Genomic DNA, 26,260 nt, shown 5'->3' with positions numbered 1-26,260 from the left:
ACGATTGGCAAGATGCAAAAGATGCCTTGACTTGCAATAGCACTCTTCGGGTGACATTATATTAATATATTATAGACAGAGAACAGACCCCAGGAGACAATGCCACACTGTAACAAGCCAACCACCTTCCACAAGTAAGAACACGTTCCTTTCCTACATATTATCAAATAATTCATTTCAGAAAGGTAAGTGGAGGAGAAGACAAAACATTTAGCATGTCATGTTCAAGATAATTAATGTGCACATAAAGACAAGCCAATATGAAAAGCGGTAATTCAGTAATTACTCACACGGGATCAAAGTATATAATTTGAAAACATCTGTTTTGATATGGAGGAGAATTTCTAAAATGCCGAGCGATCATTTGTAAAAGAATATAGTTATAAAATGAACCTGGTATCCAATTTCCTACAAAGTATTTTAAAAAGGAGGGAAGTTGATCAAAGTGATAAATTTAAGGTAACTGTGAAGGTTCCCTCAGAAAGGGAACCTAACTTAGGGCTTTGTTGCAGATTCAATGATGGTTACCACTGACATGGTCACCAACTCAAGTGTACAAAAAAGAACAGTTTCCTTTATAACTGATTTCAGTTTATTGGCCCCATTGGTCATGGAGGGAAATTTACAACAAATGAATGTAGTTCAGTCATTTCCAGCAGAAACTCAGTCTTTTTTGTGTAACAGCTCAGTCTCTCTGGTAAACTAATCATGGTTCAAACCACCACCACCACCACATACACCCCTCTCTGTCTTCTCTCTCTAGGAGCCTCAAGGACGCAGTGTTGTATGAAACTTGGAAAGGTTTAAGTGAGAAGGAAAGAGAGGGCGCTTTTTTTCTGTCTTTACTGTTCCCCATGAAAGGCTTTCTCATCAGATGTCTACCCTTACTGAATCTGCTGATGACCATGACCTGCCAGGGATTCCAGTGATAATTTCAGGGCTTTTTCATCCCAACCATGGAGATTCATCCAGCTAAGCAGACCTCTCAGCTGCTTCTTCCTGCCAGTTCATCCCAGGTTGGTACGTGTTTGTAAGGCTTTCCTTTAATCTACTGTGTTATCGTAGTACCTCATGCTACTGCTATTGCACTCTTCAGATGCTACGTTGGACACATGGCATCTATGAAGTTTGCAGTTTTTCTGAATACCTCGTGGGTAATGAGACCCACACTCACTCTGTTCTTTTATCCTTCAAGCATATTTCAATTACCTGCCACCCTGTCCATGGCCACAGGACTTTTCCCAGAAAACTCTAAATTGCTCATCCCTCTAAATTGCCCCATTTGACATATAGTTGGACCATTAGCTTCTTCAAGGAGGAAAAAAATTCTTATGTAATTATGCATTCTTGTCCATTCTATAATTTATTCATTCAGACCTCTAGGCTTTTGTTCTTATTTTAAGCCAATTTCTTAGAATTCTATTTTATGTTTGGATCTTGCCATTGAAAGCCATGGTTTTAAAGGTATATATCTATGCTATTAATTTTTAAATATCCAGTACTCAAAAACGAAGCAATCAATTTTTTATTCTTTCTATACCATGCTTTGCCTGAGGGCAATTCATCTGGAAAGCCCTAGTTTCTGCGTGAGAGGCAATGTGGCTAGTAGAAGGATTTCAAAAACCAAGCACACACAATTTAACATCAAAATATTGCTCCATCAAATATTTCACCTTAACAGTTTCCATAGTACACAACTTTTGCAGTCTGTTGTTTCTGCCGGAAGTGCTTGTGTGTGTGTCCTTTTTCAGCTGAGAACTGATGTTCATCTTCTGGACCTATGTCACTTCTGAGTGGTATTTTCAGCTCCTCCAAGTGAAACTGAAAGTTGCTTAGTCGTGTCCCACTCTTTGTGACCCCGTGGACTATACAGTCCATGGAATTCTCCAGGTCAGAATGCTGGAGTGGGTGGCCTTTCCCTTCTTCAGGGGACCTTCCCAACCCAAGGATTGAACCCAGGTCTCCTGCATTGCAGGCAGAATCTTTACCAGCTGAGCCAGCAGGGAAGCCTGTCCATGGCCAGGTTAAATTCAGGCCACTGCTCTACTCTCTCATGAGGACGTATTCTTCTCACAGAGCTTGTTACAATTCATAAGGATAAATCTAGTCGTGTAACCCCAACCCACTAGGCTCTATATCAGTGTTAGCAGTATAGACCCCTTTTCTGCTTTGCACACTACTACACTTCTAACACTTTATATAGTAGTTCTCATACATAGTAGATGACCACAGTAGATGGTCAATAAATTCTTATTGTAAATGACTATATTATCTTATTGGTTCCTATCATAGATTATGATTTTGTAAAGCAAGTATTACTCCTAATTGAAAATGGAGGGTTCTTGGACTGCTGCTGCTGCTAAGTCGCTTCAGTTGTGTCCGACTCTGTGTGACCCCATAGACGGCAGCCCACTAGGCTCCTCTGTCCCTGGAATTTTCCAGGCAAGAGTACTGGAGTGGGTTGCCATTGCCTTCTCCAAAGCAAGTATTACTCCTAATTGAAAATGGAGGGCTCTTGGACTAATAGTATGTAAAATGGCATGCATCAGGAATACATAGGCCACATCATAGAAACTGGATCGAAACTTCGGTCCTATGCATCCTGGTCCACTGCTGTCCATCATGCCATGTCCTTGTTCATTGGCATTGCCACTTTTAATAATAGTTGAAATCTGGTTTATAAAGAATTCTTAGTAAATGCTTGCTTAACAAGGTAAAATATTATTTTATAACCAACAGAACCATAGTTTAATGGGAAGAAAATAGGAGACATGGTTTAATTTGGCAATAATAATAATATGTGATCCAAAAAACTATCTTGTTTATTAAACTTCATGATAGTATTATTATAACATCACAATAGGATAAGAAACATTTTTCAAAAGTAAGTGAAAATACCCAGTCTATTGAACTTATTTATAAACTGTTCATACCCAGAATAACATTTTGTAGTCTTTTTTTAAGAAAGCAGGGATAGACCCTTATCTATAAATGTAAATGTAGAAGTTGGCCCATTTACAGATTGGCTGGCTGACAAGTCCTCTAACACATGTAGGGATACTGACAATTGTTAGACAAAAAATATGCCCAAGGGGTAAATGGTTCTATCATTAACCACTCAATTTACCAAATATAAATTCTCAAAACCACAGGCTCTCACAATCATCTAACAAATTTTACCGGTCTACTTTTGTTCTTTACTTTGTAAACACAAGTAATTTTAATTTATAGTATTAAAAGTTTTATTTTGAAGTTTGATGTTTTATTTCGAATGTTTGCTCACATTTGTGTAGCACTAAATATAAGTCTACTTCACTTAATCTGGATAATTTCCACTTTCTGTACCCTTTAATACCATTTTTAAAAAAGTTTTATTACATGAATATGACTATTATTGTTATATAAAGTATGCTATTTTAAGACATGTGACTTGTCTGATTGATATTTCAAAATAACCTATTCATCTAGATGCTTTATGCAGGAAAATGGTACTCTATCCAAAAAGTTGTACATTTTTTTTGTTATTTCATACAAAGCAAAGCTGAAATGTTATCCCCCTAAAGCTTATTGGCATAACAAATCATTATTGGCATAAGCAGATGGTCATGAATGACAAGTGCTTTTTTTCTCCTCTTCTGCCAAACTTTGGTCTTATTATTTAGAATAAAGCATAGTAAAGTAAAATGAGAAGATTCAAAACAAGGAGTGCAGGAGAGGAGGTAAATTACAATTTCTCATTGTCCTTTCCATACAAGGGAAGAATGGGGGAAATGAAAGAAATTGTCAAAAGTCAATTACATATTTAACAGGTAAAAGGAAATATGAATTTTAAACACAGGGCAATTACTGTCAAGAATACTATTGAAATACACAGAATTTAAGTTTGCTACTCCCACTTTAGAAAGCTAGGCAAAATCAATAGATTTCAATGGCTAGAAATAATATTTTAATTTCTTCATAACAATGCAGAAACAAAGATACATGCATGAAAATAGTGAAATATGCGGACACATCTACAAGTAGCTATTATAGACACATTAAAAAGCACAGGCAATCGTAAAGTATTAGAATATTAATGCTTTGTTCAGAAAATAAGAACTTGATGGGATGGTTGAGCATGCATGGCATAAAGTAATGTGTGTAAGTAAGCACAGTTACAGAATATAATAATGCAAACATTGCAGACTTGGGTGTGGGGCAATGTGAAAACTCATCTTTAAAGATGCAGGCTCCAGATCCAGAATTCCTGTGTTCCAATCTTAATTCTAGCACCTAGCAACTGGATAGGAGAAGGCAACAGCACCCCACTCCAGTACTCTTGCCTGGAAAATCCCATGGATGGAGGAGCCTGGTGGGCTACAGTCCATGGGATCGCTAAGAGTGGGACACAACTGAGCGACTTCACTTTCACTTTTCACTTTCATGCACTGGAGAAGGAAATGGCAACCCACTCCAGTGTTCTTGCCTGGAGAATCCCAGGGATGGGGGAGCCTGGTGGGCTGCCGTCTATGGGGTCACATAGAGTCTGACACGACTGAGGTGACTTAGCAGCAGCAGCAGCAGCAACTGGATAAAGATAATAACTTAGCCTCGGCTTCTTCATCTATGCCATGAAAATAAAAGCTTCCACTACTTCATAGGATTGATGGGAAGTTAATTCTTGGGATAGTACCTGGCATACTGTAAGCAGTTGAGATGCTTTATTTCTCCTCATCATCTATCTTCACTTTCATATGGAAATATGTAAAACAATAATCTGATTTTTATATGGTTGAATCCAGATAATAGTTTGGATGTTTTTCATCAACTCTAAAATAGAATTATGCACACAACATGTACAGATGTGACAGCTGGACTATAGAGAAAGCCGAGTGTTGAAGAACTGATGCTTTCAAATTATGGTGCTAGAGAAGACACTTGAGAGTCCCTTGGACTTCAAGGAGATCAAACCAGTCAATCCTAAAGAAAATAAACCCTGAATATTCATTGGAAGGACTGACAATGAAGCTGAAGCTGCAACACTTTAGCCACCTGATGCGAAGAGCAGACTCACTGGAAAAGACCTTGATGCTGGGAAAGATTGAGGGCAAGAGGAGAAGGGGGTGACAGAGGATGAGATAGATAGCATCACTGACTCAAGAGACATGTATCTGAGCAATGTCTGAGAGATAGTGAAGGCCAGAGGAGCCTGGCATACTGCAGTCCATGGGGTTGCAAAGAGTCAGACGTGACTTAGCAACTGAACAACAGCATGACATTTTAGTTAGATAAACCACTCATGCTGTTGACATTCATTGAGAGTTAGCGCGTCCTCCTTGACACCAATTTAGAACACTTGCCTTTGTTCAGTGTACTAAACTCCCCCATACCCACAGTGCTAATATGATTTTTCTTGATCACTTTATCATAGATCTGAATAAAGTCACAGCTGAGCAGTTATAGGTCTTCCTTGTGGCTCAGTCGGTAAAGAGTCTGCCTGCAATGCAGGAGACCCAGGTTCAGTTCCTGGATCGGGAAGATCCCCTGGAGAAGGAAATGGCAGCCCACTCCAGTATTCTTGCCTGGAGAATTCCATGGACAGAGGAGCCTGGTGGGCTACAGTCCACGGGATCACAAAGAGTCAGACATGACCGAGTGACTAACACACAAGCAGTCGTGATTTGTATCTGTTATTACTATAATGCTAGAATCTATTCTCCAAGACGTTGTTATACCATAGCAATAATGAGATGTTAGTGGATATGTTAGTGAAATAAATCTGCACACTGAAAGATAGGCAGATGATATCTGACTGTCAAAACACTCCAAAATTCTGAAATGTATATACATATTTGAGGTTGTCAAAGCCTTAATAATGTTGCTGTTGAAGAAAATCCCAAGACCTTCCAGTACCTGAAGACCTCAGGATGAATTTTATGAAAAACACTTGAAGAAAAACAACCATTATTGTTGAAAGCACTAAAATTCTCTCTCCCTCCTCCCTTCCACCCCTCTATATACACATACATATATATGCAAATACTTATGTAGATACATGCATTTGGGAAGGAATAGAAAAAAGGGCTTTTATAAATGATGTTCTTAAAGAAAAAGAGAAAGTTAATTTTCACATTTTGGCAATACCCAGGAGTCCTTGTGTCGATATAGTTTCTTACTAAAGGCATGGAAGATTGGCAGCAAAAAGAAGAGAGAGATGATTCTGCATGATTCTTGCAGTCAAGGCTGGAGGGGAGAAAGGGGAAAGTGGGAAGTCTGTTCCTTCAGCAATCACCCTGGTTTTCTAAGCATTCATCATAGCAATATTTTGGAATTAAAATAACTTTAAAGATGTGAAAGGCTGGTGGGAAAAAGACAGGGATGTCTCCATCATTGTTTAATCCTTTTCTCTAGTATGAGAAAACATTTAAACCAGTTTAGAGATACATACATCACCAACTCAATGGACATGAGTTTGAGAAAAGTCTGCAGATTGTCCAAGACAGGGAAGCCTGGGGTTCTGCAGTCCATGGGGTGGCAAAGAGTTGGACATGACTCAGCGACTGAACAACAACAGTGATACACAAAAAATAATGGAGTCCTGTTTATTTTTTTAAAGAAAAATGATTCATCGGGATGAAGGTAATAGAAAATGTTATAGAGGAAAAAGAGAATCCAAAAGGGGAAACACTCAGAGCATTCTGGGGCTGGACTTAATCTTACTTAATCTTAACTCCTAGAGGAGTTATCTAGGCTTCTCAAGTTTCAAATGTAGAAATGGTTGTCCAAATATGTTTATTCTTAAGGCTGCAAAATTAGTTACTGGCAGAGCTGGGACAAGAATTCAGGTCTCAACATTTGAGAGTTGCTGTATGTTGCCTTGTGAGTGAATTCACTTTCAGATCTCAAAGCTAGTTTATTATTCCATTGCTCCTGACAAGATTTGGGAGGCAGACAATGGAGACAGTACAGACAGGTAGCAGGAACTCCAAATTAAGATGTAAAGAAGACAGCTGACTACTCAACTCACAGGCTAGCAAAATCAACTACTTATCTAATATTTGGTAAGAAAAAGTGGATCTAAGAGTTGAATACATCTTCACTACAGAAGCAAATGAAGAAGAAACTTTAAAACATCATTTCAATTAAAAATCTACATTCGACTGTATGTCAAACACTGCTTGCTGTTGTTTAGTTTCGAAGTCACATCTGTTTCTTTTGTGACTCCATGGACTGTAGCCTGTCAGGCTCCTCATGTCCATGGATTCTCAAGGCAAGAATACTGAGTTGGGGTTGCCATTCCCTTCTCCTGGGGATCCGTGTGACCAGGGATCAAATTCTCGTTTCCTGCATTAACAGGCAGATTCTTTACCAGACGCAAGGATGCACAGTCAGTGAGTGAAAGTCACCCGGTCATGTCCAACTCTTTGCAACCCCATGGACTATAACAGTCCATGGAATTCTCCAGGCCAGAATACTGGAGTGGGTAGCCTTTCCCTTCTCTGGGGATCTTCCCAACCCAAGGATCAAACCCAGATCTGCCCGCATTGCAGGTGGATTCTTTACCAGCTGAGCCACAAGGGAGCAGATTCTTTACCAGCATGCAAGGACGCACAAGATACACTCATTTCCTGCCTTATGGTGCTCCCCATCACAAAAAGTGAGACTGCTAAGAAAGCAATTATACTATAAATTTATAATATAATTAAATATCCTTTTTTCTTTAATACCTTCCAACTATCCTTTCCTTTTATCAACCCACAATCTAATTATGATCTTTGTAAACCCAATAAATAAAGATTTCTTATGGTCAATTTGGCCTCATTTTGTAACTGCTTTATGTCTCTGTACAATTCTCATGCAGCAGCAGCTTCAAAGCCTACTCAACATTGAGATTATTTTTGCCTAGAGGATAAAGCCATTTTATAAAATATAAGAGCTAGCTGCCCCACAGTAGCAACAAGAAATTTGTAATAACCATAGCATGGCATTGGCTTTACAGTGGGAGTTCATAAAGGCTAGCTAGGTGATAGTATGAAGAAACAAAAACAATTAGAAAAAAGGTATTTTTGCTCAAGACTTTCAATTAGGAAAATCCAAGGGGTTCTGATTCTATAATGTGGCCAGACTCATGGATTTGTAGGTTCAAGTTTTATCTGAATACATTCACAAAGGATATGTACTTTCTAACAGCTCTTCTGTGTGACATGAATTCTTGACCTTATTTTTGTATTATTGGACAGACAAAACTCAATATTCAAAGACTAAAGGGTCTAGTATTTTCTATTTGTTTCCAATAGAATTTTGGCATCACCTAGGGAAACAGAAACATTGAACACTGGATTCATATGTTAAATAATAATAATAAGTAGAAACCTCAATTAAATAGAGTCAGAGGATCAGAAAGAGAGTTTCATACCCTGCAATGATAACAGAGCCCAACAGGAAGAAAGATACCTCTTGTTTCCTAGCACAGACTCAGCCAACAAAAAACCCATGGACTCTTCATTGACTACAATCATCCAACTCCCTTTTGCCATCTATAAAAGAGGGCTCCTTCTCATGTATGTGAGGACTTCTATGAGGTCCTCATGATTAAAGACCCTAAAATAAAACTCTGCTGAGCCTGAATAAACCCATCTTTCCTGGAGAAATATTTGTCAGTCTATTTGTTTTATGTCAACATTTTGGAAACCATATAGAGACCAGAGAAAACACCTGAAGATTCCTGGGCTGGTGGGCAAACAAGTGTGAGACCAACAATTGAGCCCACTGTTCCCCACTGCTTTCTTGCCAACCCTGCAGTTTGCAGGTATATCTTTCCCCTCAATCTGAGTTCACACCCTGTTTGTGTTTGAAGCTCTCCAGACTTGTGATCTACTTTAAGGTTTTGTCTATCTAGTTAAGGCCTTGTCTGTATGTGAGCACTCACTCAGTACTGTGGACTATCAGACTGTTTCAACCAAAGCTGGCTGAGAAGCCATCTGCCCATTCCTTTGGGAACACAGGCTGCTTCACTAAATCTGTGCAAGTTCAGCCATCCCATGGGTCCAGTCTTTTGGAAGAGGGGCTGTTTTATGGCAACTGGCTGGAAAGCCTTTGGCCTGGCTCCTCCAGTACCACACTGTATACTTAGACTGTTTGGTATTAGGGCTATAGGCTATTCGCACTGGAAGCTGTTTAAGCTGGAAGCTGTTTGAAATTGAGCTGTTTAAAGCTGTAGGTTATTTAAGCTGTTTGAAAATTGTTCTTTTACTCTAGACAAAAACCCCTGAGAAATAGATCCTACTATCTAAATATTATGAAGGTTCCCCTTCAAGACGCCTGTTTAAAATTTATGTTTAAAAACCATGGCGTTTCCTCATGTACATTTCTAACTAAATGGACTGACTTGACCAAAGGCAATTTACAATATCAAAGGCCATTATGGAGAACTTTGGAAATTACCAAACTTCATTTCCTGGAAATGGAATTGGACTACATAACTCAAAAATTTCCAGAACTGAGTGCAATGTTTATTTTGATTTACTAGTATTTGCAAGTTTTCTAACTTTATGAGGAGTCTAAAATTGCCTCTCTGAAAGATTTTAAGATTGTGGCAAACAAATGATTAAAGAAAGAAAAATGGCTCCCAAAGCCCCAGACTCTTCCTCCTTCAATTCTTTGTCTCAGATTTGGCCACTGGTGCCATCCTGTCTCTCTCCCTTGACTTCTCCCTTCAGACTTGGCCTTCAGCACCATCTTCCTCCTTCCTTCCTACAACTATGCCTCCTCTAATGCCCCCAGTTCCTTCACACCAATTCTCTCTCCAAACTCCCCCTTTTTCTGAAACTCTTCCCTCTCCCTTTTTACCTGAAGTTACCTGGATCTGCCGTTTTAAAATTAAACCCTCTGAGGATCCAGAGGCTAAACTCTTAATTACTTATATTCCCTGGACTAAAGCTGAACTGTGAGCCATAGTTATAGATCTTCCTAAAGTAACTGAAGATCTTGACAGACTTGCTGAGGAATTTAATATGGTCATTTAAACTTACCAACCTGGTTTCTTAGATTTATATCAGTTCACTTATAAGGCTGTTGGTAAAGGTCAGGCCCAGCACTGGATGAAAACCACTAATTGGGAAAATGCTGAAAGGTCTCTGGAATTAAAATCAGGAGACCAGCCTGCTAACTTACGCACGAGCAAGCTTGAGCATTTGCTAGGTGACTTCATTGAGCTTTCCCAAGGGCTTTCCCAAAACTTGCTAACTGGAGCAAGATTCTGGCCTGCAAACAATAATCTGATGAACCTGTTCATGACTTTACAATCAACTTCAGATTATTGTCAAGAAAATTCTGATCTTCCTTCAGATGTTAGTTCCTCCCAGGCAGTTTGCAACTCCCTGTTTATTCATGGGCTGAACTAGGACCTTTCTCTTCTAGTAAACTGGGCCAGGATGGAATGGGAACTATGTCCACTTCAGCTTTAGTTAATTTGGCAAACCAGTCCTCTCACACTGGAGGTGAGTCACCTAAAAGGGAGATTACCGAAATTCTTAATCTTCACATCCAGCAAATGAAGACTCCTAAATGAAATCAAAATCCTCTTGGTTTCTGCTATTATTTCAAACAGCCAGGGCATCAGAAAAGAAACTGTTACAAATTTAGGGGTGCTTTCTAACCAGTCTTGCCAACACCTTCCCAGCTCTCAATGACAAGTTTCCAAAGAACTATGGGGTTCTTCCCAAGTCTCTCTCTTATTTGGCTTGGAGAAGCATTTTTCCAGACTGTGGATGAACCTCTTTGAATCCTAATTGACACTGGAGCCACATTCTTGGTGCTCAAACACAGACACAGAGTACTAAAACAGTTCTAGTGGGAATCGCTAAGGAACCTGTCTTGGAACCTACTTACTTTTCCCTTTTGTTTAAGCCCTTTGAGAAATATACACCCCGGTTTTCCCTATTTAGTTTCCAGTGCCTATACATTTATTAGGCTGGGAGTTTTTAGAGAAGTATCACGCTGGAATTTCTCTCAAAAGGAGTAAATAATTCTAAAATTTCATGGTAGTCATCAAAGTAACCAACCAGGTGAATTAAACAACCCTTTGGCATCTTTAATTTGTTCCATCTCTGATAGTAGTAGAACAGACTCTAGAAACACTCTTTACTCCTACTGAATCAGTTACCAAAATCCTTTTGGACACCTCCAAATTCATAGCACACCTTCCATCAAAATTCAAAGAGATGCCCCAAAACCTTTTCCCAGAATCAATCAATACCCTATAAGTAAAGCAGCTCTTCAAGGCATAAAACCCATAATAGAAGATTTCAAGGCTGAAAGGTTCATTATTCCTTGTCAAAGCCCCTGTAACACTCCTATTTTACTGGTGAGAAAATCTAACGTCTGAGAATGGAGGTGTATCTAGGACTTTTAAGCAATAAACAACATCACTACACTCTGTTTCTAACCCTGATAGGTTACTAGTCTTCATTCCTACCAAAAGTAAATTCTTTACTGTAATTGACCCACGCAGTGCATTCTTTAGTATTTCAGTTGATGAAACTGGTCAATACCTTTCTGCCTTCACTTGGGAAGGAAAACAATTCACCTGGACAGTAATGCCTCAGGGTTTTACTGAGAGCCCTTATTTCTTGCAAATCCTAAAAGCTGATCTGATATAAAGTTCCCTAGAGGTTCAACTTTGTTGCAATATGTGTATGATTTGCTTCTTTGCTCCTTTTCAAGCCTCCTCACAGGAAGATTGCGTCCAAGTGGTAGCGCTTTTGGCCTTAAAGGGGCAGAAGGTTGCCCCAAACTTTGCAGTTTGTCCAAACCCAGGCTCAGTATTCATAGCATATGATATCTGAACCAGGGCTTCACCTAGATACAGACAGGCTTCAAACTGTCCTAAATTTTCCCAAACCCAAAACGAAGTGCCAGCCGCAAGGCTTTCTTGGGCTTGTTAGTCACGGCCGAAATTGAATTCTAAATTTCTCTCTCATGGCCAAATCTCCATGTTTTGCTAGGGAACAATAACCCCAATCAAATTATATGGGAATAAGTGACTTGCTTAGCCATTAAGGCCTTAAAGGAGAGTCTGATGAACTCATCTGCCCTTGGGCATCCCAATTATTAGAGTACCTTTTTACTTTTTCTATAATGTAAAGGAAGGAATGGAGTATTTGCCCAAAGACATAAGGACCACCATCACCCATAGAGTGTTACAATCAGCACCCGGACCCTGCCGCTTAGGGCTACTCCCCTGGTCTTAGAGCCATCACCACCACTGTTTACTTGGTTAAGACCTTCAAGAAAAGTGTTGTGGGATTTCTTTTAACCATTTTTGTACCACTCCTGAATTCTCATCATACTCATTCCTCATTCATCACCTCACCTCCCATGAAGTCCTAGTAATTGCTCCTCATGTAACTCTTTTACACTTAGCAATCTTCAACCCTACCGCTTTCCTCCGCTCTGTCACTGAGGAAGTCCCTCACAACTGCTTAGCACTAATGTAGCACCTCCTGGCACCTCGCGATGATCTACAGTAAACTTCTCTGGAGTGACCCTGTCACAGATTGCCATCAGAGACAAGGACCTTATGAACCACACCTTGTAGCCTGGAAACTTCACCAATTGGAAAGAGCACCTCTAGAAGAACACCTCAAACTCAACGGAGATGTCCCTATTAGGTACTTCTAGCCCTAGCCCCACCAAACTCCAAGAAACAGATTCTTAGATTCAAATGACGCATCTACAGAAAGCACTGAACCCTGAATAGACCCTGAATGCGTATCGTCTGGTGATATGAAAGGAAACATTTCCTAGAATTTAAGCAGGTGAAGTTTGATAAAATAACTTTCCCAAGATATCAAGACCAGGCCTGTTGGAATAGATATGGACCAAACTTTTGATGATGACATAACACTTCAGGTGTCTATGATCTTGATAACATATAGACCTGAGACTAAAAAAAAAAAAAAAAAGTGCCTGAGAGTTCTCCCTAGTACCGTTCATCATTATTCAAATCTGACCTCAATAGTTTTCTAATCTGTGCATTTTCTCTCTGACATGAAACATTACTCTTAGGAAAGGTCCTTTCTGACACTGAGGGACAAAAAGCCATTGAAACTATATAAAACCTTACTCTTGGCCAGTGATGCTTTCAGAGAAAGAACTTGCTCTAAAGGGGAAAATGAAAAAAAAAAATCAACATAAACTTGAATTAAATAGAGCTGGGAGACAAGAAGGGGAAAGTCATGCCCTGTAATGACAACAGAAGCCAACTGGAAGAAGACAGACTTCACTTGTTTCCTTGGAAGGATTCAGCCAACGACAAGCCATGGACTCTTTGTTTACTTTAACACTCTCAACTTTCTTTTCCCCTCTATAGAATTATTTCCCCCCTCTTACCACTTGAGAACTTACAAGTGTCTCACCATTACTGCAGACCACAAACTGTAATTCTCTGATAATCCTGCATAAACCTATCTTTGATGGAGAAATATCTGGCAGTCTATTTGATTTCAGTCAACACATGTAATCATTTGTGAACCAACAATCACTACCATGAAGAAAATGACAAAATGCAAGAGCAATAATTGAAAACAAAGAACTAACTGAGAGGTAAAATTTCAAGTTAATCCTCTACTGACCAGATTAGACTCTCGAAGGCAAGCCTAGAATCAAGCCAATCTCCCTCAATTTTCCAGAGGCCCAGTATCGAGCTAAAATTGGACTGGTCACTGGGGTGTACAAACTTGAGATTGAAATCAATAAGCTAAAATTTAATCAAGCACTCTCTTATATGAAAAATCACTTATATAAAATAAGAATCAAAAAGCAGAATTTTAACTTCATAGAAAAGTAAAATTTCAAATAATATGATCCTAAATATAAGAAGAAAATAATATTCCCCACAAAAGCATATTAAATAAGTGTACAGCTCAGCATCTTTTTTTCATACTTAATCTTTATACATAAGTCAAGTTGCTATTTCTTCTTCTGCTTTCAGAAATAGAGAATTACTACCTCAAAGCTATTTCAAATGATTAAATACACTCACACCAAGATGCATACACAAGCATAATAATGTTACAAAAAAATCTAGCAATCAAAAATGTCCTCTAAATCAAAGTAACATTCCTTACAATTAATTAATGATTTTCTCAATATAGCTTATAATAATACATTATATTTCTGCAAATTATAATATAATTACTTATAGAGCAACTGCAATGAAAAGAAAGCTCTCAAAAAACGTCATTAGCTTAACTACCTCATTCCAGAGTTAATTCAATAAATTTACTATAAAAATTATGTTTTAATCAGGCATTAGAATTTGTTTTAAGAAAAAAAAGCAGCATTGTATCATTTTCATGTATTTTAAATACAGAAACATATTCAGCTTAACAACTGAAAACAATAACAGAGCTAAGAATAGGTTCAATTTTGGAAGTCAAAAGCTTTATTCCATTTATGTAAAAAGAAAACATATTGACATTCTTTTAACTATTTTTTCTTTGTACAAAATTTCCTAAACAATTAGAAGCAGTTAAAAGAAAACAGTTTGTAGAAAAATGGAAATGCCTTACTCAAGACAACACATCTATAGAGAATTTAGTGTTAAGTCTCAACAAATTTTAATAGCTTTTGTACTTAAAAGTCACCATCATTAAAATTAACTACTAAATTTAATTTCCTATCACATTCCCTGTTATATATCATTTTTATTAAAAACATGCTTTATTAGATTTTCCAACTAAATTAAATGGCCAATAGTAGTTGTTTTTATTGCTGCTTTGTATACTTTAATAATTACCAAAAACTATTCTGTTCAGCTAAATTAGATGCAATTTTAGTCACAAACATATTTTTACTAAAATTGTATTCACATGTACACAGGGTTGTAAAAAAGAATTGCATGTGTGTGTGTGTTCTTAAATCCAGGGTGTGCAATATTCAGATACAGCAGGCTGTAAAATATAATAGACTTGCAGAGAGATTTTTTTAAACTAATAAAGAATGCAGTATGCAACAAATTTCAAAACAAAGAAGACAATTTTAACTGAAACGCATAGAAACTCACACGATCCTCACCAGAGAAGTGACTCAGAAAGTGGTGGTGGTTGGTTTAGTTGCTTAGTCAGGTCTGATTCTTGTGACCCCATAGACTATAGCCTGCCAGGCCCCTCCATCCATGGGATTCTCCAGGCAAGAATACTGGAGTGGGTAGCCATTCCCTTCTCCAGGGGATGTTCCCGACCCAGGGATCAAACTCGGGTCTCCTGCATTTGGTAGTCTCCAAATTGCAGGCAGATTCTTTACCAACTGAGTCACTGGAGAAGCCTGACATAGAAGGTACCGCTGACCAAAAACAGCATTTGAGTATGAACTATACCTACATGACTCAATTCTGTTGCCACCTTCAGATTCCAAAACCGTCAGATAGAAATGTGAGTGGTATCTTCAAAATTATAATCTGGAGTAGTGGCACCATCCTTTTTCCTTAGTCATCCTATCTGAGATGGGTCCCCCTAAATGTGTAGTTTTAAAATAAGGTCCCCAGGTAGGAGTCTATGCTGTCCATCCAGCATATAATCTAAACAAGGACAGAATAAAAAATGTGACTGCCACTGCAATATTGCTTTACACAGTTATCTACCTCACAACTAAATTGCTATTTTTACATTTACTCCCTTCTATGTTTACACTTAAAACAAGACTATGGTCATTGTATACATTTACTAGTCAAGACACATGCTTGCTGTACATGTGTATGCATCATTGTTCGGAAACAGAAATATATCCCAACTTCAAAAACTTTTTGCTTTAATGATTTCCATGTTCTATCAATATTTTAAGTTATTCAAGAGTTTGAACTATTAGGTTGAATCAATATGGCAAGTTAATATGGTTCAATGTAATATGTCATGTTCGTGTTCAGATATTAGAATACAAAATGTTTACCTATTATTTGCAGATAACATGGGTTCAGTTAAAGATGAACACGTTAAAAATGAGTATCGTAATAAAACAAGTCAAAACAAGTCATCTGAGCTTTTTGGTTTCCCAGTGCATATGAAAGTTATCTTAACACAATATGGCAGTCAGTTAAGTGTACAATAGCATTATATCTCAAAAAATAATGCATATAACTTAAAATTGTTTATACTAAAAATGTCATCATCTGAACCTTTCATGAGTCAATTTTTTTGCAATAGTAATATTGATTACTAAGCTTTTGCATCAGAAATCACTGATTGCAGGTCACCATAACAAATATAATAATAATAATAATAAAAAGTTAGAAATATCAATATTATAAGAATTACAAAAATATGACAGAGACAAAAAGTGACCAAATGCTGCTGGAAAATTGGCACTGATATACTTGCTCGACATAGGGCTGCCATAAACCTGCAAGTTGTAAAAAACACAGTATCTGCTAAGTGCAATAAACTGAAGAGCAATATTAATAAAATGTACTGAATTACCTATAATATAGTGATAGCCTATGTAAAGTATTACTTAACTTTCATTAAACTGATATTTATGCAAAAAAATTACCTGCTCTCAGCAGTAAGACCTAAAGTTCTTTGAAGTTTATTATCATTAATCATTATTATAAGATGTATATGGGCTTCCCAGGTGGCTCAGTGGTAAAGAATCCTCCTGCTAATTTAGGAGATGCAGGCAATGGTGTTTCAATCCCCGGGTGGGGAAGATCCCCTGGAGGAGGAAACAACAACCTACTCCAGTATTCTTGCCTGGAGAATCCCATGGACAGAGGAGCCTGGTGGGCCATGGGGTCTCAAAGAGTCAGACATAACTGAGCATACATGCATAAGAGAGAGATATATAAATATATATATATATATATAAATGCACACTATGTTTGTATACATATATACCATATTCTAATAACTGTATGCATATTAGCCACTAAATTCCAATTAATTATTTTCTGTGTATCAAAAATGGCCTGACCACTCGAAGCATATTAAAACCTTTTTAGAAAACAAATATGTGGAAAGGGAAATATTTTCAAATTCCGGCAAATGAATGATGCATTTCTAAATGCTATGAGACTTAGAAAACATATACTAGAAAGGAAAAAGTTGCCTTGAATATATTATTTTGAAGTCTATCATAGTAAGTGATGTGAAAGTTGCACAGTCGTGTCCGACTCTTTGCAATTCCATGGACTGTAGCCCACCCGGCTCCTCTGTCCATGGAATTCTCCAGGCAAGGATGCTGCAGTGGGGAGCCATCTGCCTCTCCAGGAATCATAGGTAAAAGCTGAAATAAATGTCAATGCGCTTTAGGGGAATTCTTCCCTCACAAGTCTCTCTCCCTCTTTCATTGTTTCTAGACATTACACTACTTTGCTTGGCACATGGCCATTGTTAATTTTTAATGAATAAACAAGTCATTGTTTGATACATTAATGAAGTACCAAAATACTGCAAACATTATCTCTACATAATTCCATTGAGTTGAGAGATAAGGCACATTCAATACCTTTTAGAGCAATATATTCTGTGATGTCACAACCAAAATAAAACAAAATGAGGGCCAGAGAGAAATGTATACAATTTTCCTATTGTAATCCCTTACTTTTAAAGGCAAATAAGCTAATGTGCAAAGATTTGAAAGGTGTGCCTCAACTTCTCTTTATATTCCTATAGTCTTTTTTAAATGGCAAAAGGGAAAATACAATTTGTTGTGACTTAAAAATACAGAAATCCTTTGCTAGTAATAATCTAATAATATTTTTGAGTTTCATAAAGCACAAATTTTCCCTTATAAAGCTATTAAAATTATACAATATGTTATTAACTCAGAAAAGTAATTCAGATGTCTCTTAGAAAAGTATTTCTCTATCAGAAGTTGAACACTGTGAACTGAATCTTTGTCTGTTTCTAAATCCAACACTTTTGCCAGATATCCTTTATTAATAATAAATTACCTGAGATAAGAACAAAAAATAAATCAGCTGTTTTTAGGCACCAATTCCAAATAAATAATTTACAAAAAAATACTATTTTGAGCTAGTTCACACTCCCACAAATTTCTAGGATCTGGGATTGGACAACATAAGCCTTAAGTGACATTTCTATTTATAATCCATTGAAATAGATGGAAAAACAAGAATCCTTACAAATTGATGAACATTTGAGTACAGAGCACCTCTAAGCTTTTTGATCCAGGAAAGTACTTTGGAATTTCATGGGCCACAACCACTCCAGAGAAGAACCTGTTGCACAGTAAGCTCCTTATACTTCACCAGAGCTTAAAGGACCTCATAGTGTCATGAGTAACTCAAATGATTATGTAATATGTTAAACAACTTTATCCTAAAGGCATTACTGAATATAGCAAAAAAGTTTTACATAGTTTAATATATTTTAATGAAAAAATGGGTGAAGGTGGTCAAAAGGAACAAAGTTCCAATTTAAAATATGTAAATTCTAGGGACTTAATGTACAGCATGGGGCCTATAGTTAATAATACTGCACTGTAATTTGGAAGTTGTTTAAAGAGTAGATCTTAAAAGTTCTTGTCACAAGAAAGAAAAATTATAACTATATGAGGTGATGGATGTTAACTAGACTCATTGTGGGGGTAATTCTGTAACGTATTACACACACAAAATTGTTACATTGTACATCAAAATTAATATGGGGAGGGAGGAGGGTTCAGGATGGGGAACACATGTATACCTGTGTCTGATTCATGTTGATATACGGCAAAACCAATACAATATTGTAAAGTTAAAAAATAAAATTAAAAAAATAATAAAATAAAATTTAAAATATTAAAAAAAACAAAACTAATATGATGTGTTATGTAAATTATACCTAAATTTTTTAAATGAGGGTAAAATATTTCCTATACAAAGATTCAAAGTTTCTGTGCATTTCTGTATTTTAATTGAGTTAGGGCATTATAAACTTAAGTAAAAGAAATCGAATATTACACATCAATTTTGACACACTTTTTTCTTATCAAATTCATCATTCGGGTTTGTATTTTCTTCACCTTTACCTAATTATCTGGTCTGATGGCAAGACATTTCCTTTCTTTTCCTCTCTTTTTCCTATGTGCATTATATTGTTATATCTACAAACTGATTTATATTTTACATTCTTTCTTTCCCTTGATATTGAAGAGATTTAAAAATCGTCCATTACCATGTGAGATGAGAACCGAAGAAGTTTATTTTCACTATGTCCAATAACACACTGTTACACTTACCTGTGTTATAAGTATGGGAAAGAGTCCTGAAAACTGACAATATGCTATTTCAATTTCTTTCCAATAATACCTTAAAGTAATTACTTAGTACTAAAGAAAATAGAATGCTTTAGCTTTAAAATGTTTATATTGTTCATATTTTATGAATATTAAACTGGAGTTTCATATGTTCATATTTTGTAGATGTCTCTTCAATTTCCATTTCTAAACTCCTCTCCATTGCCTTCTTAATATTCATCTTATTGGATTATTACTGAGATGGTCCTTCTCTGCCTACACCAGAGATGCAGCGTCCTTCACTTTGGGATGCACAGGACATTTTCAGTGTCTATAACATTTTTGGCTATAATGGTTGGAGGTAGGCAACACTGGCATGGAGTGGGTGGAGGTCAGTGATGCTTTGAAATCCCTGGACTAGACTAGATTGAAGCTGTGTTCAGGTTGCTACCATAATTGGATATGTTACATCATAAGTCCTTACCCACTGATTACTAAAGATCAAAGCATATTATCCACAGAAAGCAACATACCCCCAGACCCAAGGTAGTCCTAGTATTCTACATCCCGACTGATTTCAAGGAGACACAAACTAAAAGTTTTAGTAGCATGGATTCTTATTTTTACAGAAGCAGGACTTTTCCCACATTGGCTCAATGAACTGTAACCAAAATCAAATGGTATATGTATACTTTTATTCCTTTAGATTGTGTGTTAATTAAAGGCATAGGGACCATATCTTTTTTTTTTTTTTTTTTACTGAACATTAGACTGCATATACTGAAGAAGGCAATGGCAACCCACTCCAGTACTCTTGCCTGGAAAATCCCATGGGCAGAGGAGCCTCGTAGGCTGCAGTCCATGGGGTCGTGAAGAGTCAGACACGACTGAGCGACTTCACTTTCACTTTTCACTTTCATGCATTGGAGAAGGAAATGGCAATCCACTCCAGTGTTCTTGCCTGGAGAATCCCAGGGACGGGGGAGCCTGGTGGGCTGCCATCTATGGGGTCGCACAGAGTCAGACACCACTGAAGCGACTTAGCAGGCTTCCCAGGTAGCACAGTGGTAAAGAATCCACCTGCCAATGCAGGGGACACAGGAGATTTGGGTTTGATCCCTGGGTTGGGAAGATGCCCTGGAGAAGGAAATGGCAACCCACTCCTGTATTCTTGCTACAGAAATCTCATGGAGAGAAGAGCCTGGTGGGCTACAGTTTATGGGGGTCACAGATCTGACATGACTGAGCATGCACTCACACATACTGTATATACATCTTAGTATTCAAGAAGCTCTTAAAAAAGGTAATATGGATGAAAAAGCAAGAAAAAGACTACTGTAAATGATATAATCTATTTTTTATAAAATGATGACAAAATCTTCTGAGTATGTACATCTATGTGTAAGTGTGTGTGTGTGTGTACAGAGAAATTCAGGAATGATAGTTCATCAGTATGGGTTACCTATGAGAGTGCCATTGTCAGGGAGAAAGAGAAAAGAAAATCACAAAAATATGCAAAATGTATATGACAAATCATGATTATGGTGAAAAGTTAGATTTACATAATGGGGCATAATTATTTATAATAGACTATTTAAGAAGTATGTTGAATGGAGAAACTGAAAGAAAATCAAAAACACAAAAGATTCCCTAATTAATACAATATTTATAGTATAGAAGAAAAACAGCTGATAAGAAAAATAATATCATTTCATACCCTGAAAAATCCTCTGAAGAATGTTAAAATTTAGGTAATAGAGAGGAGGAGAGAGTCCCGAGCTGAAGAAAGATATTAGGGCTTGGAGAGGCAAATGTGAGACTCATCAGGGTACAGATCATACTGAAAGCCATGTGATTTGATGTGATCAGCTAGGCAGTGAGCACGGAAGAGGAGACAGAGAAGGGCTGCACCCCAGCACACTCCACCATCTATTGACTAGACAATGAAAAAGGAACCCAGAGACAGGCCCACCAGGAAGCAAATGGTGTACAATCCTTTGATATTAGTAATGAGAAAGATGAAGGTCGCATCAAAGAATCAGGCCACATGAAGACTGCTGGTAGCACTCACAAGAGCAAGTAGAATGGGATCAGATCAGATCAGATCAGTTGCTCAGTCGTGTCTGACTCTTTGCGACCCCATGAATCGCAGCACACCAGGCCTCCCTGTCCATCACCAACTCCCAGAGTTCACTCAGACTCACGTCCATTGAGTCAATGATGCCATCCAGCCATCTCATCCTCTGTCGTCCCCTTCTCCTCTTGCCCCCAATCCCTCCCAACATCAGAGTCTTTTCCAATGAGTCAACTCTTCGCATGAGGTAGCCAAAGTACTGGAGTTTCAGCTTTCGCATCATTCCTTCCAAAGAAATCCCAGGGCTGATCTCCTTCAGAATGGACTGGTTGGATCTCCTTGCAGTCCAAGGGACTCTCAAGAGTCTTCTCCAACACCACAGTTCAAAAACATCAATTCTTCGGCGCTCAGCCTTCTTCACAGTCCAACTCTCACATCCATACATGACTACAGGAAAAACCATAGCCTTGACTAGAATGGGATGGTGAGGATGAAAGCCTACCTGAGATGAGCCGGGAGGAGTAGAGTGAGGAAGTGGAGATGAGACAGGTTCTCAGTTTTGCAGTAAAGAGTATCATGGGCGTGGGGCAGAGAAAAGGGCAATGAGTGCACGGACACCGTGGGATTAATGGCGTTCTCCTAAGGAGGGCCTTTATTACATCATGTGTGTATGTTGATTCTGGGGAAAACCTGTGATGCAGGAGAAAGAAGAGGTAATTGCAAGAAGAGGAAACTGCAGGAGAAGTGTGAGGAGAAGGCATTGAACATGTTAGGGAAGGCTTAGGCTGGAGAAGAAACAGCTAGGTATGGCCCTATCCTTGATGCATACATCAATGTACAATGAGAAAGGCATCAATGCCTTCTCCTAAGACGAAGTAATATTTGACATTATCCCTCCACATTTTATTAAAATCAACATATATTTATGTCACATCAACTGTCTCCTAGCCAAAGATCCATAATAGACTTCAATCAAGCAAACAAAGGATTTGCATCATGAGAGACATCCTATTATTTATGATCCCCAAAATTAAGAAGTAAAAAAGATGATGGTCAGGCAAAACATGTGCATATTATTAATAATAATATTATTAATAATATTAAGATACACACCCACCCAACTACACACACATATATATGGTTATTCCATTATTCTGGTGCTACACATTTTTCATTAAAAAACAAAATCTGAAAATCTACTAATATTTTAGAAGAAAAAAAGCAATTTATATCCATACCAGAAGAACTACATTCTTAGAAATTTCCCAAATAAGCATCATTTCTGTTGCAAGAGCTGTTATACTATGTAACGAGTAAAATGTGATTTTAAAGCCACTGATGACCAGTGTCCTGCTCCTTCTTTGTACTCATGCCAACAAGGACACCAGCATCTTTTATATTCATCTGAAGTGGGAACACAAGTCCCGCCTCACATTTTTAAAGACTTTCAGATTAAAACTAAGGATTTCTCGTTTGACAACATAAGAACACCAACAGCAGCTAGAAATGCAGCAATCTTGTGCAACCAGTTTTTAAATCAAGTATCAGAGAAAACAAGTAAAGAGTTTTATTTGCTATCAACAGATGCAGGCACAAAAATACACAGTCAAAAAGCTCATGTAAATTTGTTAATTACCGGAATAATAAACTATTTTTGAATAAAATTGGACAATTTCCTTCTATTTGTAAGCCTGAATTTTTATCCACAATTACCAAGTAAGGAACATTTCCTTGCATACAGGATATTTTATTTACAAAGACAAAAATCTACACAAATAGTTTTAAAAAACCTCTGACTATACTAGACCTGAAGTGTGAATTGCTAAGCCTTCTCTACACGTCCAGTTTTCTCAACCTTAACTGCTCTATCAGGGACAGTGCAATGACTCAGGAATCATCAACAGACCCAGGAATGAAAGATCATGATCATTCTTTCCTTTAGAGCTGAATAAAACAGCTCAAAATCACAGCAAAATTCTTCTTACCCAGCAAAATCACTATGGTAAAAATTGTTCTTTTATAGCAATTGTTTTTTTGGCTATTCCTTTGTCTTTTAGTAACACCAAAACATCCTCATTAATCTCTGACCATTATTAAACTCTTTATTCAGTCAGGAGAATAATGGTCCAAGAAACCAAACCTAGAAAACATCACAGAAACCCAAAGTCCACTAATGTAACTCATTTTCAAGCTCAGAGTGCAAAACATGGGCAAGCTTGAATTTTATAACTAGCATTTACAGTTTTAATCCAAGTAGTTGAGTCTAAGAATAATGAAGTGGATAACATAACCTTAGTGTACAGAAAAAAGTCTCCATAGAAACAGATAAAAAATTACCACCAGAATAAGAAGTGGTTGCTTTAATCAATTCTGATCCAGGATTATGTTATTGTTTTGTTTGCTCAGTTTGAAAGGCTTACCATCTTGTTGGCCATGAAGAGCCTGGGGACTTTGCATCCTTTCCTCAAGATTGGAGCTGAGGTCAGAGTTCACAGCTGACATCCGCGTTGAATCACTCATATCAAATTCATCACTTTCTATTGAACTTTCATCCTGAAAATGGTTTTAACATATCATCAAGTATCATAAAATATAATATATTCAGATGACTATTTTATCTATAGGATCAATTAAAGTTTAGCCAGTAAGTAAGCTTTTATAGGGCTCAGTTAAATGTTAACATGAATAGATGCTTGAAATAACAAACAAGACATGAAGACTTGTGAAGATTCAATGTGTCTTTGTATACAGGAAGATGTAAAAGGTTTAAAGTAATGTATTTAGGAAGGATGTAGTTGAGGAATTATCTGAATAATGAAGGAATGTATTTTTTAATTATTAAAAAGCTTTCTAAGAGTCAATCACAAAATATAGCATAAAAAGAAACACACTTTTATTTTTAATGACAATAAAATATTATAAGCAAAAATCTGACACTGTAATAAAAAATCTGAACTGAAAAAATTTTATTGGTATACAGAATAGAATCTACTTAAAGAAAAATTTACATGTTTAGATCCAAAGTCCTCATTAGTCAGAAAACAAGTTAATCTTAGTACAGCCTTTCTTCCTTGCAAGGGACTACAAATGCCATTACCACAAAAAGTTCTAAGTACAAAAGATTCAGAAGCCAAACAGCAACCAAAAGCCAAATCAGCAAATGGCTAAATTCCCAAAAGGCAAAGCTAGCTGCCAAATTGTCAATTCATCAAAAAATCTATCAAATATTAAGTTAAAACAAATACATGCTATTTTGCTATAATCATTTTCTTGAAGAAAATTCCTTTGGGAGAACTGATTTTTGGACAAATGCTGTGTGCTTATGGGAGAAGGCAATAGCACCCCACTCCAGTACTCTTGCCTGGAAAATCCCATGGACGGAGGAGCCTGGTAGACTGCAGACCATGGGGTCGCTAAGAGTCGGACACGACTGAGCGACTTCACTTTCACTTTTCACTTTCATGCATTGGAGAAGGAAATGGCAACCCACTCCAGTGTTCTTGCCTGGAGAATCCCAGGGACGGCGGAGCCTGGTGGACTGCCATCTATGGGGTTGCACAGAGTCGGACACGACTGAAGTGACTTAGCAGCAGCAGCAGCTGTGTGCTTATGTAGGCAGGAAGACCCGAGAAACTCGTGTAAAATACCAAAAATGTTTCACTGAAACCACCAGGTTTTGCTTCAACTCATAAATATTTGATCTCAAAGTTTAACATTGATGCGATGATTACCAGTAGCAGCAGCAGTAGCACTGCTAATTATATCACAGACTCTGTTATTTAGTTGTTCACTTATGTCAGCTTCATCCAACCTGTGAGTCAGCATTTACCCAGTTAATGCGTTGTGAAATTTACCCAGCATTTACCCAGTTAACACACTGTGAAATTGAGGCACAGAGCAGTTAGATAACTGATCACACTATCACCTACCAGACCTGGGCTTCATTATGATGTCACCCAGGCTTGAGAAAGAGCTTCTTTGAATAGAAAGCATTCTCTTGGCTTCATAAATGACATCTTGGCATCAGTGAAGAAATTGCTATGGTCAGGAAACAGGAGCATTCTAGCACACTAACAACGGGCATTCTGATCCTTAGGTCAGACCCAGGTATCCAGGTGTTCTTCCTCTATCAAAGGTTCTGATAGTGTCTGGGTCTACCAAGGAGCACTGAAAGTGAAAGTGAAGTCGCTCAGTTGCATCTGACTCTCTGCGACCCCATGGCCTGTAGCCTACCACGCTCCTCCATCCATGGGATTTTCCAGGCAAGAATACTGGAGTGGGTTGTCATTTCCATCTCCAGAGGATCTTCCCGACCCAGGGATCCAACCCAGGTCTCCTGCACTATAGGCAGATGCTTTACCATCTGAGCCATTAATTCAGCAGGGAAATTCCACGCTGGGAGGCCTCTAGGCCATCAGCCACATAGACTTCTACCAGCCACATGCCCTCTCTCAGGACACTATGTTTTCTCCAATTCTAAATTCTATGAAAAATCCAAAGCATCTGAAATAAATATTTATGTTCAAAGAAGAAAAAATAATAGAATTCAGTGCAAACATTCACATTATCAATGTGCACCATATATGCACATATGTACACACACATAGCTTGATAATATGTATATCCATTATATGTACTATATATATTGTCTGTAATATATTATTTTAGAGCACATTCTCTGGAGCCACACTGCCTGGATTCAGATTTATGCTCTGTATGATGTGAGAGTTGGACTGTGAAGAAGGCTGAGCACCGAAGAATTTATGCTTTTGAACTGTGGTGTTGGAGAAGACTCTTGAGAGTCCCCTGGACTACAAGGAGATCCAACCAGTCCATCCTAAAGGAAATCAGTCCTGAATATTCATTGGAAGGACTGATGCTGAAGCTGAAACTCCAGTACTTTGGCCACCTCATGCGAAGAGCTGACTCATTGGAAAAGACTCTGATGCTGGGAGGGATTGGGGGCAGGAG

At 37.7% G+C, this 26,260-nt stretch overlaps 1 protein-coding gene across 3 annotated transcripts in view; it reads right to left on the bottom strand.

Annotated features, from left to right (window-relative positions):
* Positions 1–26,260, bottom strand: part of NOL4 (nucleolar protein 4) — a 468,364-nt gene that overhangs the window by 292,661 nt on the left and 149,443 nt on the right. For all 3 annotated transcript variants that reach the window (XM_010849777.1, XM_010849778.1, XM_010849779.1), the window contains exon 5: positions 23,710–23,842. In XM_010849777.1, coding sequence (XP_010848079.1) covers positions 23,710–23,842 — 133 coding nt within the window. The remainder of the gene's footprint in view (positions 1–23,709; positions 23,843–26,260) is intronic.

This window comes from Bison bison, unplaced genomic scaffold (assembly GCF_000754665.1).
Source record: "Bison bison bison isolate TAMUID 2011002044 unplaced genomic scaffold, Bison_UMD1.0 scf7180017864286, whole genome shotgun sequence".
Lineage (NCBI taxonomy): Eukaryota > Metazoa > Chordata > Mammalia > Artiodactyla > Bovidae > Bison > Bison bison.
Note: the sequence above shows the minus strand (reverse complement) of the source record. Positions and strands in the feature narration are given on the sequence as shown.